The 15,478-nt window shown below is 38.0% G+C and overlaps 1 protein-coding gene across 4 annotated transcripts in view; it reads left to right on the top strand.

The window, feature by feature from the left end:
* ETV1 (ETS variant transcription factor 1) overlaps window positions 1-15,478 on the top strand; it is a 66,847-nt gene that overhangs the window by 24,153 nt on the left and 27,216 nt on the right. For all 4 annotated transcript variants that reach the window (XM_072033609.1, XM_072033610.1, XM_072033607.1 and 1 more), the window contains 2 exons: window positions 10,267-10,396; window positions 11,909-12,097. In XM_072033609.1, coding sequence (XP_071889710.1) covers window positions 10,267-10,396; window positions 11,909-12,097 — 319 coding nt within the window. The remainder of the gene's footprint in view (window positions 1-10,266; window positions 10,397-11,908; window positions 12,098-15,478) is intronic.

Consider the following 15,478-nt stretch of genomic DNA (forward strand, 5'->3'; position numbering starts at 1 on the left):
TTATCTCACTTGGATATTTTAGTAATGGAAGTTATGTAGTACTTAGCCATTACCTCTTGCAATTTAAATTAAATTTTGGAAATTGCTGCAAATGGAACTCCTGTCCTCAGAAAAGCACACAGACCCTGATTTAGTGGCCAGCTTTCTTTTCTTCCCATTTAACTCTATTGATAATTCCCAGGTAGGAATACAATTTAAGTTTTCTCCCAGGCTTGATATTACATTAAGACTTTCAAGGAGGTTTTGCCTCCCCTTACACCCTGCCTGGGAGCCTTTGGAGCCACATACCTTGTAAGTAACTGTAGGAACAAATGCTCCTGATCTCCTCCCAGGACTGTAACACCACAAGCTAATGCACATGAAGAACAAGCCTTTCTCTCTGGGGTCCTGGATGCTGCCAGGTCCGGTATAGGGGGATTACAAATTCTTCAGATTTTTTTCCCTCGTGATCATGTTATGCTATCCATGGGTTTTAGATCCCAGTTGGTTTAATTTTTATGAGGTTACTGCTTCCTCCTTCAGAGAGCCCTAAGCCTCTGTTTGTTTTGGGGGCAGGGGAGTGGGGAGATCTCTTCCTCCTGCCTCACCTACTCTCCTCAAACACTAAAGCAAGACAGTTTGCTCCTCCTATATTAATCCTCCCTTTCTCCCTCCTACCAATATTCTGCAAATTTCCTTACCTTATACGTAGAGTTACCGAGTGTCTGTGGTATTTATCAGCAAGTTAACTTTTGCCCTGGAGGTCCAGGTTCGGGGCCTCTACCCCTATGGCAGCGCTTTCCCCTGGGCTGCCTGCGTGGCAGGCCTCATGAAGTCAGACAGGTAAATGTCTGGAAGAAAAGGAGAGCATTGCATGAAGGGGACGTAAATCAGTATAAAGCAGTGCCCATGACAGCATTTCTGTGAGATTGCCGATTTCGGAGGCTAAGAAACTGTGTCAGTGACTGCAGCTCCCAATGAATAAAAATACCTTCTGGACAATTCTTAACTAGAAGCTGAAATCTTTTGGGGGTGGATGAGGAGAGGGGGTCAGCTAGGCAAAATTGTGTCAAATTAGTCCTTTGCTTGGAGGTAGAGTATAGGCAGTTTTATAATCCCATGGGGCAGTCCAGCCTGCTAGCAGCTGCCTAAATAAAGTGTTAGTTTAGTCCAAAAGTGTTTACCAGCAGCCTGCTGAAAAGTTTGCCTTGTAATTGTTCTTTGGGTCTGGGGAGTAGGTTAACTTGTATTGATATCTTCTGAAACCTTTCCCCCTTCCCTTTCTCTAGCCAGGTGGGAAGGGTTGGCTTTTTATTTTTTTGATACACAGAACATACTTGCAACTTCAATTTTCAACCCGCATGGCCCTCTTAAATGAGAAGCCAAGTGGCTACAAATATCCAAATTATCTCAGTGGTGCCTTCAGCACTGCCAGCATCAGAAAGCTGCAGGGGTACCCTCAGTAACTCTAATGAATATTTCAAAAATTGCAACCATGCAGACAAGCAAACAAGGGATAGGTATTTTTTTATTAAAAATGGGGACTAAACCAGTTATTAAATTATATGGGTACAACCTCTAATATTGTATCCCCGACTCCACACAGAGGTGGAGTCACCTTCAGCCTCTCAATAAGGCTTCATCCACTGCAGCAGTGTGTGTAGGGGGTGTGTGTGTGGGGGGGGGGGGGGGGGTCCTAGGTTAGTTGCCCAGAAATAGCTAAACTGGCACCAATTTTTAGAGTCCTAGCAGAGAAGCTTTAGGAAAGCAAGTTTCAGTTAAAGAATGACATTTATTTCCAGTTCTGAAGAAGTGTTTAGAAGAATTTATTTGCTGAAAAGAGGCAGGAACATCATTTTTAGGAGTCACGCAAACTGTACTGTAGGGAAGTGGCAATCATCTGCTCTATAATTGTAATTTTGCTGGTCGCTTTTTCCCATGTACAAATGCCCTACTGTAAACCTGCTGTATGGATACTGATGCAACCTTACCACAATTTCGACATGCTGTAGGTACAATGAACCCCTCTCTGTTCTCTAAATAAACCTTCTTTTTGGTTTTATTGTTATTCTCAAATGCTTTATAATCATGCCAGATTATAGTAAAGATGGAATAATTATGGTTGATATATAGAATTAACATAATCTAGAGATGAGCAGGTAATTCAATTAGTTTAAAATTGATTTTCATCAATACTTGTTTTTTGTCTTTTAGTCCTTAATATGTAATGCTTTGTGGTTTGCATAAAAAAAAAAGAAAAAAAGAAAAAAATGAAAAAAACAAAACAAAACAAAAAAAAACAACAAAACAAAAGAAAACCCCTCCCCCTACTCCTAAGCAAGAGAAATTTATTATAGCAAACAATCCTTGTTAATGCAGGGGCATTACTGCCGACTTTAAGGTCCAGAATTATCCAGTATTAGTTGTAGGAAAATATGCTGTTATTTTCCATCTTGAAACTCTGCAGTACTACTCTACTGCTTTCAGTGCAGTTCATCTTCACCTGCTTACTGCTTTTTCCTATTTCAAATTCAGAATCAGTATTTTTTTCTTCTTATAGCATGTTATCTGAGAACAGTCCATGGGGATTTTGCAAGCAAAATCCCCCAATTTTGGACTGTCTCTTATTCTTCAACCCCCCATCCTTCTCCACCCCCCGATGATTTTAAAGACTATACTATTTTGTAGCATTCTGGCAATGCAGTATTCAAGTAGACTGTTAATTGACATGCACAGTATTGTATGCTTTAGGCTGGAAGAGAAAATAAGCAATTTGCTTCATTTTGCAGAGTGAGTTCTAACTGTTATTAAAGTGCATTTGTAGTTGCATATTTTCCAGTAAAGGTGACAGATTACTTCAAAGCTGGTATTTTCTTTTTGTTAAACAAGGTTCTCAAATAGATCCATCTTGCCCACGTATTCTATTCTTGCCAGTTGGCTTTGAAAGCTGGTGCTTGGGCTCATCGTTCAGAACTAGCTTCCAAAAAAATGAGATCCCATGCTGTTTCTATCTATTGAGCTGGTAGGGGCTGGAAGGACCTGATCTGAAGCCAAGGCAAAGACTGAATTGATGGAATCATATCTAATAGGTTTGCCAAGTACTGCCCAGTCATGAAGTTCCACTTTCTGGGAAGGAGCACCAAGGTGAGGGATGGCAGAACATTCACAGTGATGCATGCACAGATTTCCTTAGAAATTTGACTTAGAGCCAGGTCCTTATATACGAAAGGACTAGTTAGAGTGAATTATTATACCTTTAATTCTTGTTCTGCATGCCTCTTCCCCATATTCTTCACAGTTGCATATATATTTGTAAAGAATAAAAACCTTACTGCCTTTTATTACAGTATTATATGTATTTTGACCGTACATATTGTATTGTTGCAGAGGCATTCATACACATTCACTGTGTTTACTTCCAATTGATTCTCTTTGCACGCACACAAATGCCCAAACACTGATGCAAGCTCTGATCCAGGTGGATGAACCCCACCCATGCAGTGGGACTAGATGGAGGCCAGTTGTCTTTAGGGACAAATTCTCTGTCTTCAGTAAGTTCTGATTTTGTATGTGTAACTATAAGATGGGCAGTAGCATCATATCAAAATCATATATTTCTTCTTAAAAAAAAAATAAATGACAGGTTTGTTTAGGGATATCGCTTTTCTAGCAGCTTGTGTTCATGAGATCCTGACAATTCAGGTTTCTTGTCTATGTTCAGTTTTTATATAAACTTCCAGAAGAGTCTCTGAAACCACAGCGATGATACACATCTGTGTGTCAGATATCCAATTTGTCACCAGTTTCTTCCAATATCTGGCAGAGAGCAGGACCTAAATGAAATCCAGTTGACTGGAGCTCAGCTAAGATCTGATAACAGTGACTTTGATAGATCAAATGGATGGAGAACTTGGTGGACTGTGTAGATGTAATCTGCTCAGTCGCTTTTGAAACAGTCCACAGTCTTCAAGTCTTGCTCATCATCATAGCTGTTTCAGTGGTCAGAAGCAAAAGATTTTTTTTATTTTTATTTTTTTTATTTTTAAGCCATTGCCTAGCCTAGCCAAGAGATTGCGCAGGGTGAAAACAATTGCAGAACTTGATTTGATCTGTGTTTGCAGTCACTTCTGTCTTCAGCTATTGCAGTGATCTATATGTGTAGGCTATCATTCAAAATCACTGGGAACAGGTTAACTGGAATGACTCAGTTACCACCCTTTACTGTCCTTCTGTCCTGCAACCTCTCCTCACCTGGCATCTGCCCAGTGTGGTGTTTTTATTTCATTTTTTTTAGTACACTAGGCTGTATGCCACATTCAGCTGTAGCATCAGTAACCTCCAGAGTACGAAGGAGTGGTCAGCTGGGTCCAGCACCTGCTTCAGCTAATTCCTCCTCTGCATCCCACCAATTACCAGCAACATGTCATCTTAAAGTATATTGGAATGAAATGGAAGAGCACCCTGTTTAGGCATCCTTTTGTCTATAGTCAGATACCTATTCAATGTTTCTTGAAATTCAGAAAGCTGCTGTCTTCAAAGGTGTGTAGTTCAAATCGAAATGATGTAGAAATAAATATTCAGTAAATAATCACCAGAATGCAGAAGGCAATTATTCCATAAGTTAAATGCATATTTTTGAAACCTCTTCAGAAAATGCGTATAAATTCTGGCAATCCCACTTGGAAGGTCCTGTAGGAAGTATTTAGTTTCATAGCTCATTGCATCAAATTCTTAAACACCTATACTGAATGTACAGTTTAAATGGTAAGTTACTGTTGCAGAATTAGATTGTTTCAGGCCTCAGATGAACCCACATCATAATCGGCTTTATTTATTTATTTATTTTAATGTCTGCTAATAAGAGCACCTAGGGTCATTGCTATCAGATAAGTAACCATCATTTTATCCTCTTGAATGAACCATTCAATAAATGCTGGTTTATTGAAAACAGATTTTCTTTCTTGCCCTTTTTTTTTTTTTAATTAAAATGTTTACCTGTTGTACTTATAGTATAAATAATTTCTTTGAATCATCAGGTGAGTGCTGTTCAGTTATACTGAGTGAGGAAAATTGCAAAAACACGTATTAGGGTCTCTGTCCTTAAGTGTATTTCAGTTTGCATTTTGATAGCAGTTTAGAAATGTTATCGCCTGTTTTGTCACAGACATAATTCACATCTTTCTTCAGGCACTGTAAACAAGAGAAATGGTTTAATGGCTCCATAAAAGGCACTCTGTGCTGATAGCTGAGATTAGACCCTTTAGTAATGGATTTTTGTGTGCTGGGGGAAGGGGAGAGCTTGGCAGAGGTAAATGTACTGGAAAAGAATCTTTGAGAGACTCTGATGTATCTGGAGTGCCTGCTGCATTTCTGCGTGCATCAGGAGATGGATTCAAAGTGTGACAGTATTGGCTTTATCAGTACAGGGACCTGCTTTTCTTGCTTTTGGAATTTTACCGAGTACTAACTTCAGTTAGTCCAGCACCTGGAGCTGTAGTGGTATTCACACAGAAATTTCTCTGGTTTTGTCTTGCTTTTATTAAAATCAAACCCTATCTATTCAAACGTATTCAGGAAAGCTCTGTAAACTTATGTTGCCTATTAACAGTTTTGTCTCAATTAATCAAAAAAAAAAGAATCAGTTTATTTGCAAAGTTGGGTTTAGACAGTGGTGTGAGGGCATAAAAGTGAAAAGCAATTCAGAAACACAGAGCAGAAATGTCCAGGGCATGATTTACAGTGAATTCCATGTTGCATCCTTTTCTCTGCAGGTACACAAAGTGAATTCCATGTTGCATCCTTTTCTCTGCAGGTACACAAAGCTCGCAAACTTATTGAAGATGAAAGTAGTATTACTTAAGAGTCACCGGAGTTCACTAACAAGTGAATTTACTGTTCTTAGTTGATTTAATACCATATAGTAAATGCTACAAATGTTGATAATAAGACGTTTTTGTCTTTTTTGGTCTGTGGAGTCAAGATTGCCTGATGTTCACCAACATCGTTGAATTACCAGAAATATTTAATGCCCTAAAAATATGTTTAAATCTGTTCCCCAGAAAATAAAATCAAATTTTATATTGTGCTATGGGTAGGAATCTGAAATTTGTTATAAAATAAGTTATAAAATATTTGTTATAAAATAGCTTTTTGCTCAAAGGAGAAATGACTCAATTTCATTTAAAATATTTTTGATTTCTTCATCTTGAATAATCGTTTCTTGAATAGAAAAATATGTGAAAACTTTGCATTTACATTTGATGCAGTGCATTTCTGGGGTTTTCTCAAAAGAAGAAATTCAGTTCTGTCCATGATGGTGCATTTCCTGTTTGTCAGCCTAGGGAGTATACAAATCAGTCTCCTCTAAGACAGATTTCTTCTTTAATTTCAAAGTTCTTAATAATACTCTTCTTTATTTGGGTCTTAAACTGGGTTTTGTTATGAGCAAAGTGGTCGTTACCTCTTGGCAGACTAATCCGCACTCCAAGGAGCGGAACACTTCAAAATGAGGGGTAGCAGCCCATATTTCTGCATGTTCTGTGCAAGTTCATAACATGGTGACATAGTCATTGATTACTATAAAAACACTTAAAAACACAGAATACTAATGTAAGACTATGGAACACCATATTAGATATAAAATACAACTCCTCTTATTCTGCAAAGCTACATAGATATATCTATACACAGAGAATATGCATACAGTAATGCATTATAGTGTAATCAATTTGCTGCAGATGGTAGCAGTCCTTCTGCTTGCCTTATGTCTGCATGTTGGCTTCAGAGAAGCTCCAGGCAGGAGCATTGAGCCCATTCTGGTGCTAATAATCCTGATTTTCCCCAGTATTTCAGATGAGGTTTTGAAGACGGCCATCTAAATACAGGTTCTAAGATTGTTTGCCTTCAAGTTGGGAAGTAGTTATCTGTAAGCAATCACTTGGGATGAAATCTTGGCCCTTGGTCACTTCTTAATAAGGTCGTTATTAAGGCATAGTGCCTGTTGCCGTAATAGGGTTGAGACTCACTTCTGGGGTTAAGTAAAATGAATTTGCCATCAGGAAGAATGAAGTGGTGAGGAGCTGGTTGCTCAAAATGTCGTATTTTTAATTTGGATGTGTTGGTAGTTGGGTATGCTGCACTAAAATTAGATTATATAAGCAACCTTGCTCTCATCAAATGAAAAGTGAATGAAAAAGTAATATAAAATCCAGCTTCGCAAAACTACGTGTGTTTAAAAACTCTTTTAATAGGTACACTATGAAATAAGTGCCATACTAAAATGAAGAGCAATGGGTGGAGGTGGCAGTGATGATGTGAGGAACTGTTTTAAATGTTTGAAATTTTTTAGCTGGAATAAGTCTGTCATCTTCAGCCACACTTAAGATGTGGTTTCAAAGGTCAAGTAGCCTTCATGAAAGCCCCCTCCCCCCCAAGCATAGAAAGTATTTTTCTCAGACTACCTTTTTTCCTTTCTTCCTATAGAACATACACTTAAAAGTTACAGATCAAGCTTAGCATGGTGACTGTGTCAGGGGACTGCCGGAGGAAGGCTTTAAATTTTACAGCTACATTATCTTTCTGGACATAGTTAAGATAAAGATCTAATATAAAATCACTTTGGACTATAATGCTTTCCCTAAATGAAATGAAGGCGTTAACCTACTTGATTTGATACACTTTACCCTAGCTTATAAAGCTGGGAGGAAGGTGAGGTAAACTTTAATTAAAACTACAGCACAGATGCCTCCTAGCACTGTGCCCTGTACCTTGCTAGGACTGTACAGTAAGCAAAATAAAATGTACCTCGCAGCCGAGGCAGCAGGCTGGAGCCGTGTTCAGTGAAAGTAATTTAATTAGTGTTGATCATGACTCCAGATGATGGTGATTTGATAAGGAATAATTTAGTACTTAACAGCCTTTTACATGCACCAACTCCATGTGGGAAGGTAAAGCAAATTGCACAAAATGAATGTGCTGCTTTCACTTGTGCCTGTGCCAGTGAGCTGGAAAACTGCCTGTTAGCAGACGTTCAGGCTCTCAGCGCTGTGATGAAATACCCAGCCAGTTCTCCGCACAGGGCTGTGGTGTGGGAGTCTCTGTACTCCCGTTATTTAAAAATAAATAAGGGAAGTAATTTTTCATAACAGATTAACTCTGAGGAAGTAGCAAAGTTAAAATAAAATAATAATAATAATAAAAAAAATAGAGCAGCGTGTGGCCTTTGTGCAAGTATGTGATACTGGCTTTAGAAAAGTCTTGTTACAGTTGTGGTTTTAATTCTCCGATCCAAGTTGAAGAGTTTGCCTGCCTCTGTGCCGGAGCCACGGTTCTGGAGATGTGGGTTCCATCATACACATTAAACGCACAGTGTGCATTACTATCTGACCAAGACATGTGAAGATAGTCAGCAGTAAAAGTTCACTAGTGTAAACCCAAACCAAGCTACTGGATGTCAGCTTCTTTTGCAATAGAAAGCTGACCGTGGGCTGCAGTTTGCTTTACTACTACGGTTAAAAACCTTGATTCAGGAAGTCCCAATGGTCTTTTGTTTTATTGTAAATTTATACAGTTGTATGCAGAAAGATTTCTTCTCTTGTGTTGTTCACCACTTTTCATCTCTTGTTTCTTAAGTTACTGTGCTGTGTTGCTGTGTTTCTGTGCCTGTTTTACTCTCTGCTTTAGCTATGTAATCTTTCTAGATAGATTACTACTGTCCACCAAATACAATAGCTGAATAGCAGTCTTAGAGACAATTTTTTTGCATTCTGTGAAAATACATGGGAAAATAATCCAGCGATATCTTGCAGATGTCTCAGCTGAGAGATAATAATATGAGCTGTCATGTAAGAGGAAGATGATCAGTTTGTGAAAAAGTTCTCTGAACATTGCCCAGTTGTGGGAGAACCAGTGGTGAGAATCAGGAATCAAGATCTAGCATAATAAACTGGGGTTTATTTGTTCTAATGCTCACTTCTTAACGTTTCATTTACCTTTCCCTCACAACAACCCTGTCCACGTGCATGCACGTCCCTTAATAGAAAGTATATGGCATGTAACAACTTGTTTTTCGGGTCAGGTGCAAGGGAAAGGACAAGATTCTTCTTAACAGTAATAATAATGATGTAATTTTGCATTGAGCTTCTCTAACAGAGACTTTTGCATATATGTGGATTTCTGCAGAGGCGTACCTGTTGGTGTCAGGCTGGAGCATGATGTCCAAACTGGTGTTTTGGTGACAACAGCAAAACCCAGTCATGAGAGTTGATCCCCAAACTCTAGGCTGCTCAGAGTTCAAAAATGGATTTGAAATCTCTTTTTAAAAAAAATAAAAAATAAAAAATTGAAGGGCATGTTTTCAAGCTGTTAAACACCTGTCTTTAGTCCTTTGTCCTCCTAGCCACTAAATTTAGATTTGCCTACATTAGGTGAACTTTGAATTTTCTTCTGTTTTAATTTTGGTTAAGGTTACCTTTGAAATAAAGGGAAGTTGGCTGGCTTAAACTAATATGCTAGTTAACCTTATCTTTACCTTTGACCTTTAGCTTAATCCAGACCAATTTGTGCTTCTCATTAACGATGCATTTCTGTCATACTCCCAGGTTCTTTTGGCTATTTAAAAAAGCATGGCTATTTTTTTCTCCATTTGTGTCTGTCACATTTAGTGTTGACTTCGGTGAGGCCCAAATTTTACATTGTGCATTTCTGAGAAAGTGTACTGAAGGCATTTCTCATGTGTTTTTTCCAGATATTATTTGTATAACTAAAGGAACACGTAATCACCCAATTTCATAAGTTTCACTGCAAATTTTCATTCTGTGGGAGAAAAAGGTGACCGAATATAAACCTGAGGCTGGTATATGAGAAATTTATTTTGGAGTAATTTGTGTGGCATTCTTTGAAGTGATCTGCTATTGCATTTATAGCTAAAAGCTACCTCACTAATAATACTTAGAAACATTTGGTGCCTGGGAAGTATTTTGCTTCTGACAACATTTACAGTAGTTAAGCCAAATATAAGTAGGCTGTTATTTTCCTGCTAATGAGATGGGATCCTGGCCATCATTCTATTAAACAATAAAAGTGCTAATAGCCAATGCAAAGGATCTCTGGTGTCTATTTTTCAGTTGACACATGAAGAAATCCTTGAAATGTTTATTTCCTATATTGTTTTTAGTATTACAATGGTTTAATTAATCATGTGCTTAATTAGCAGTGTCTAGTTTACTTGAGAAAGCTCATTGTTAATGTTGTACTTGGTTTTCAATTATATTTTCTTTCTCTTTCCAGTGGCTTTTCATGGTCTCCCTGTGAAAATCAAGAAGGAACCCCATAGCCCATGTTCGGAACTTGGCTCTGCTTGCAGTCAAGAACAACCATTCAAGTTCAGTTATGGGGAAAAGTGCCTGTACAATGTCAGGTAAAGCAATCAGGAATATGTTTGCAGTGAGAACTGCTGATTTAAATGAGGACTGACTAAAGAGTTATAAAGCCATAATAGAGATCTTATAAAAGTTCCCTCTTCAGCAGATAGCAGCCTGATGAGATAATGCATTTAGCTGATGAACACTGATGGCGTTGTTTACAGTTATATCAAACATATAACTATTTTAAAGCAGTGTTTTTCATCAAAATGCATATTCTCTATTCCTCCTTCATGGGAGATAGCCAGAATTTAGAAACTCGGGGTGCAAGTGTGAAACGGAAGGAGTGTCTGGTTTTCTATGAGTTGTGTTGAAAGTACTTTCAAACTGCATTACACACATTAGGAAAGAGAGCAAGATCTGTGTAACAAGCAAGAGATTGGCAGGTCTGAGGTATTTGACATGTTTTGCAATTATATATGTGTGCATTCAAGGATGATTACAATTTGAAATAGTATTTCATTAGGATCCGCATCTTTATCTTTTCAAAAGCAAATTGTCTTTTATAAGGGTAAATAGTAAAAACTTTAATAATTCTGGGGGCTTGGTATGACTGCATTCTTTATTGACGTTGTTTTGGTTTGCATTTACATGTCACTCCTTCCTTTAGCAGTGAAATGTCTTACTGACATTTCAGTCAATTTTAGAATGTTTAATCTTGCTAGTGAGTTTTTGTTCTCATTAACGTACTACTAAAACTGATAGCACTTAAATAATTTGCATTTAACTTTTTTACGTGTGAAAGAAAACTAAAAACAGACTGGCACCTTCAACAGTCATAGAGGAATGGTTTTGATTTAAAAAATCAAATGTGTACATTACCAGATTTGATGGGTGCTGGGAGATCTGACACAGGAAAGTATGCAAGTTCATGCTTACTATCTGCCTTATGTCTGTGTTTTTCCTGTTCAGAAACAAGAATAATCGAAGTGTACTAAAGTCCATTCCTGTTCTGGAACTCCTTTATATTTGCAGGACTTAAACTTCATTTTTGAGACAGAAAACCTATCAGGAGAGCCTGCTGACATCTTAGTGTGGGTAGCTAAGCCAGCATAGCATTGTTTTTCTGGGTCAGATCCCTTCCCTCTAACTGCATTCATTGTTTTACTGTTTTACTTTGTGGTTTTGTGCAAGCTCTAAAAAAGAGTCTTGACAGGCACTGCCAGCTCTTCGCACTCTAGTCCAGGTGCATATAATACAATACCATGTTTGTGTATTTTGTGTATCTCTTGTTAGATTGTCAGTGTAAGACTGAATCCTTTAAAAATACATTTCTAGACCCCAGAGAAAAAAATGCTGTTTTGAACAACTTGCCTTTAAAACTATTTTTTTTCTGTGCTCCTCTTCGTGTAGAGAATTTCTCTGCCCCAAACTGCTTAATAAAGTATCTGTAATAAAAAACTTATATGTGATACTTGCATGTTTTTTGTTTTTTTTCCTGAACATACGTGCTACATGTTTTTGCAGAGAAAATAACCTAACCTTCTTTCTCCTTGCTTTTCTAATAGTGCCTATGATCAGAAGCCACAAGTGGGAATGAGGCCCTCCAACCCACCAACACCATCCAGCACTCCTGTGTCGCCGCTGCACCATGCCTCCCCAAACTCAGCTCAGACTCCTAAACCTGACCGGGTTTTCCCGGCTCATCTCCCTCCATCCCAGTCCATTCAAGACAACAGCTTCCCTATGGATCACAGGTAAAACACAGAATGTGTGCAGGACCTATGCAGAAGTTATTTCAATGGTAGATGCGTGTCTCTCATATAGGGCAGCACTGGCTTCAAGCCAGGTAAGGTCAGAATGTCAGAAATGTATGTTTTATGAAAGACTGGCACCCTGCTTGAGGGGCTTCAGTAGGAGTTGATATTGGCAATGATACGGTTTTAGTGACCTGCTTCTGCTGACTTCTGAGGGTGATTCACTTGAGGCCAGTAAGCCCCACGAGATGAAGTCATCAGCAGGCATGATCCTGGCTAATCTGGCTCCTTGCTAAGAAATTTACCGGCCCAAGAGATAAGTAGCCATATGTGCTACTGCTTCAGAATATTCAATGGAAGGGTGGATCATTTTTCCAATCCCTTTAGAAATATAGTATTTCAAACAAACTTACATGCCAACATAAACTGTGTTCAAATAACATTAGTCTGGGTAAAAGCCACAAAACTGGAGACTAGAATTAAAGCTTAAACTGTCCTTAAGTCACCCTGTTTTGTTTCGGTATGTTAGAAGTCCCCAGACAACTGACTGTCTTTTTTAGCTCAGTTTTGCAACAAATATGCTCAGTGAATTTCCCTTATTTTTGAGACCAAACACTTGTTTGTGGAATTCTATTAATCCTAACCTTTATTACATGAACCTGTTTTTGTTTGCTGTGTTGTGTGATTCCTCTGAGCATTTTGAATTTCAGCTATATATAGAGATATATATGTTTAGAGACTTGTCTTAGCACTTACACATTAACAAATTAAGAAGCACCTGAAAAGAAAATCACAGTTGTCGGGAGTGTGATTTGCATGCTTCTGCTCTAATAAGGGCTATTATCTCCAGGGATTTGTGCAGATCAAATCTGGAGGAGGTTGCTACAGTTTATATAGCCATTTTGTGCTCTGCTGAGATAGTATTAAATATTACCCAAGGTCTGTATGCCTTTCTGGTGGTAAAGAAACACTGAATCAGCCCTGTAAACTGCCATAATGCTGTTTCCCCCATCCTTGGACTGTGGTCTAACCACACCAGCCCTCAGTGAAGCCAGGATGCAGTTTTGATTGCAGGAGGGTGGATAACTGTGTTTTTGTATATACACCCAAGTTGTCAGGAGACTGAAATCTCCAAAAGCTAAATGGCTTCTGTGCAGAGATCAATAGTATTTTTCGGATGAAAAAATCTTTTGATTTAGAGCAACTTGTAAAGACAATACTGTAGCTGTATGTCAGCCTTAATTTGAATATTTATAAAGATTTGCATACACCCTAGTTTATTTTCCTATAACCCTAACTCTTGTTCTGCACAAGCTTTATGAGTTCTTTACATGATTTTTTCCCCATGTCTTTGAAATTCATGTTCTTTAGGTCATTTTGCACTGATGCTTTCCTTCAGTGATAGAACATAACGTGTTTTAGTGAAGTCCAAATTAGCTGACTCAGGGCAAAAATCTCATTTTTCTATTTTTTTAAAGAAAGTATGATTGTAGTGGAAGATACATATTATTTTTTTTTCACCATTTTCCTCTTTACTTTGAATTTTCCCCATTTTTTGAAACAAATGTGTACTTGATATTTTTGTGCAATTCAAATCTCCCTGATTTACAAGATGATAGCTACAACAATGAATGTATTCAGACAATGTCATTTAAACAAATAACCTACCTGTGTAACTTTGTATATAAATCTATAACTCCAAGCATTTTTCTTTGGAACATGCATTGGTGCTATAAGATAGGATCAGTATCTGGAACATACAGCCCATACATCTTCATACAGGGCATGAATATAAGTGGTCCTAACAAGTACCAACAGGAATCAAATCCACTTGTATAAACAAATGGCTTGATTCCATACAAAGCTTCCAGTACAACAAGTATTATTAACTTCCTTTGAGGCTTTGTGAGTGAGCCTGTTTCTTATTTTAACTTCAAGTTGCAATTTTCTGATTCACTCCTTGACAGTTCTTAATGATAATTTCTGCTTCTTTTTTTGGCTAATGAAAAAAGGAAAAGAGGGAAATGAATGCAGTGCCAGTCAGCCTAACTGTTTCATAATACATTTGAGTTTCTAAGTTTATTTTCTGCAGGTGTAGGTGGAATTGCAAAAACCAATGTTACAGTGCAGTACTCTTTCTATTGCAAAACAGAATATTTACAGCAGCATTAAAAAAATAATTTTGTCTCCAGTGCTACATTGTAATAGTTTCTATCCCTGTAGCTTCCACAGTATTTCTAATTAAGCTGTGACAGTAAATATTTGTCAGACCAAGTTCACAGCAGTATTTTGACAGATGTTAGTAGGGTTTAAAATGTTTCAGAAACACATACTACATATAAGATGATATTCAAGGACTGTGTTGCTTATGCAATCAAAACCCTCCTTTCTTCATTCACCCCATTTTCTCCTAGAGAATGTCTGCTTTTGCTGTCATGAGGGAAAGTCAGTTCTGCTGCAAAGTACAGGAAGCTGAAGAGTGATTAATTCTTGATTTTTAGTGTGACGGTGTGAAACTGGCAGAGAAAGACACAGGTTTCTCTTTTTTTTTTAAAAGAAAAAAGAAAAAAGTATGCTTTCATGATGAGTGATAACAGGGCTAGTAAGCAGTTTGTTGCAAGAACATTGCATTTGCTGTGGATTAGTGCAGACACAATTCTGGTGGCGATGGTTACTACCACTGGGGTAATCTATAGGAGATGACAGGAACACTTTGTGCAGTTCATCAGAGCATGGTGGGAAAATAGCATCCTTGTATTCTCTAGGCTTCTGAACCCACAGATGTCCTAATAATTACATTCTAAACTTTTCATTCCTGTTTTATGGAAGGAACAACAAATGTAGGTTCTTGAGTAGTGCTGCATGGAAATGAAGTTGATTTAAAACCGAATTCTCACATGTTATGCTTATTGAAGTGTATTTTGGAGTAGTAAGTGGCAGCTTGGTTTGTGTGGACTACTTCTTTTATGTGGAAATAACTATGGGAAGAAGTTAAGGCAGGAGGAAAATACTTAGACTTTGCTTCTCTTAACAAAAATCTGTATGCTGTCCTTTTTCTGGAGTGCTTATATTCTCTTCTGGAATACAATACCAGTTTTGCAGGTAGACCTCCCACGGCGCTGTCCCCAAGAGAACAGAACTGTGGACTTATACCCTGGCATGATTCCAGGTGTTTCAACAGACAATACTCTTTGTTCAAAATGGTTGTGTTTGTTGTCATGGTCAGAATGGTTTCCATGTAACAGTAAGAACTGCAAGAGTAAATTAGAGTACAAGCAATACGTCATTCATTCTCATGAAACAACAGAGAACTCCACATAAGCCTCTTTCATGTTACTGTGGTAGGAAAATGTCAGTCCTTCTGCTGATTTGAAGCTGGTA

The sequence above is a fragment of the Anas platyrhynchos genome, chromosome 2, assembly GCF_047663525.1.
Source record: "Anas platyrhynchos isolate ZD024472 breed Pekin duck chromosome 2, IASCAAS_PekinDuck_T2T, whole genome shotgun sequence".
Classification (NCBI taxonomy): Eukaryota; Metazoa; Chordata; class Aves; order Anseriformes; family Anatidae; genus Anas; species Anas platyrhynchos.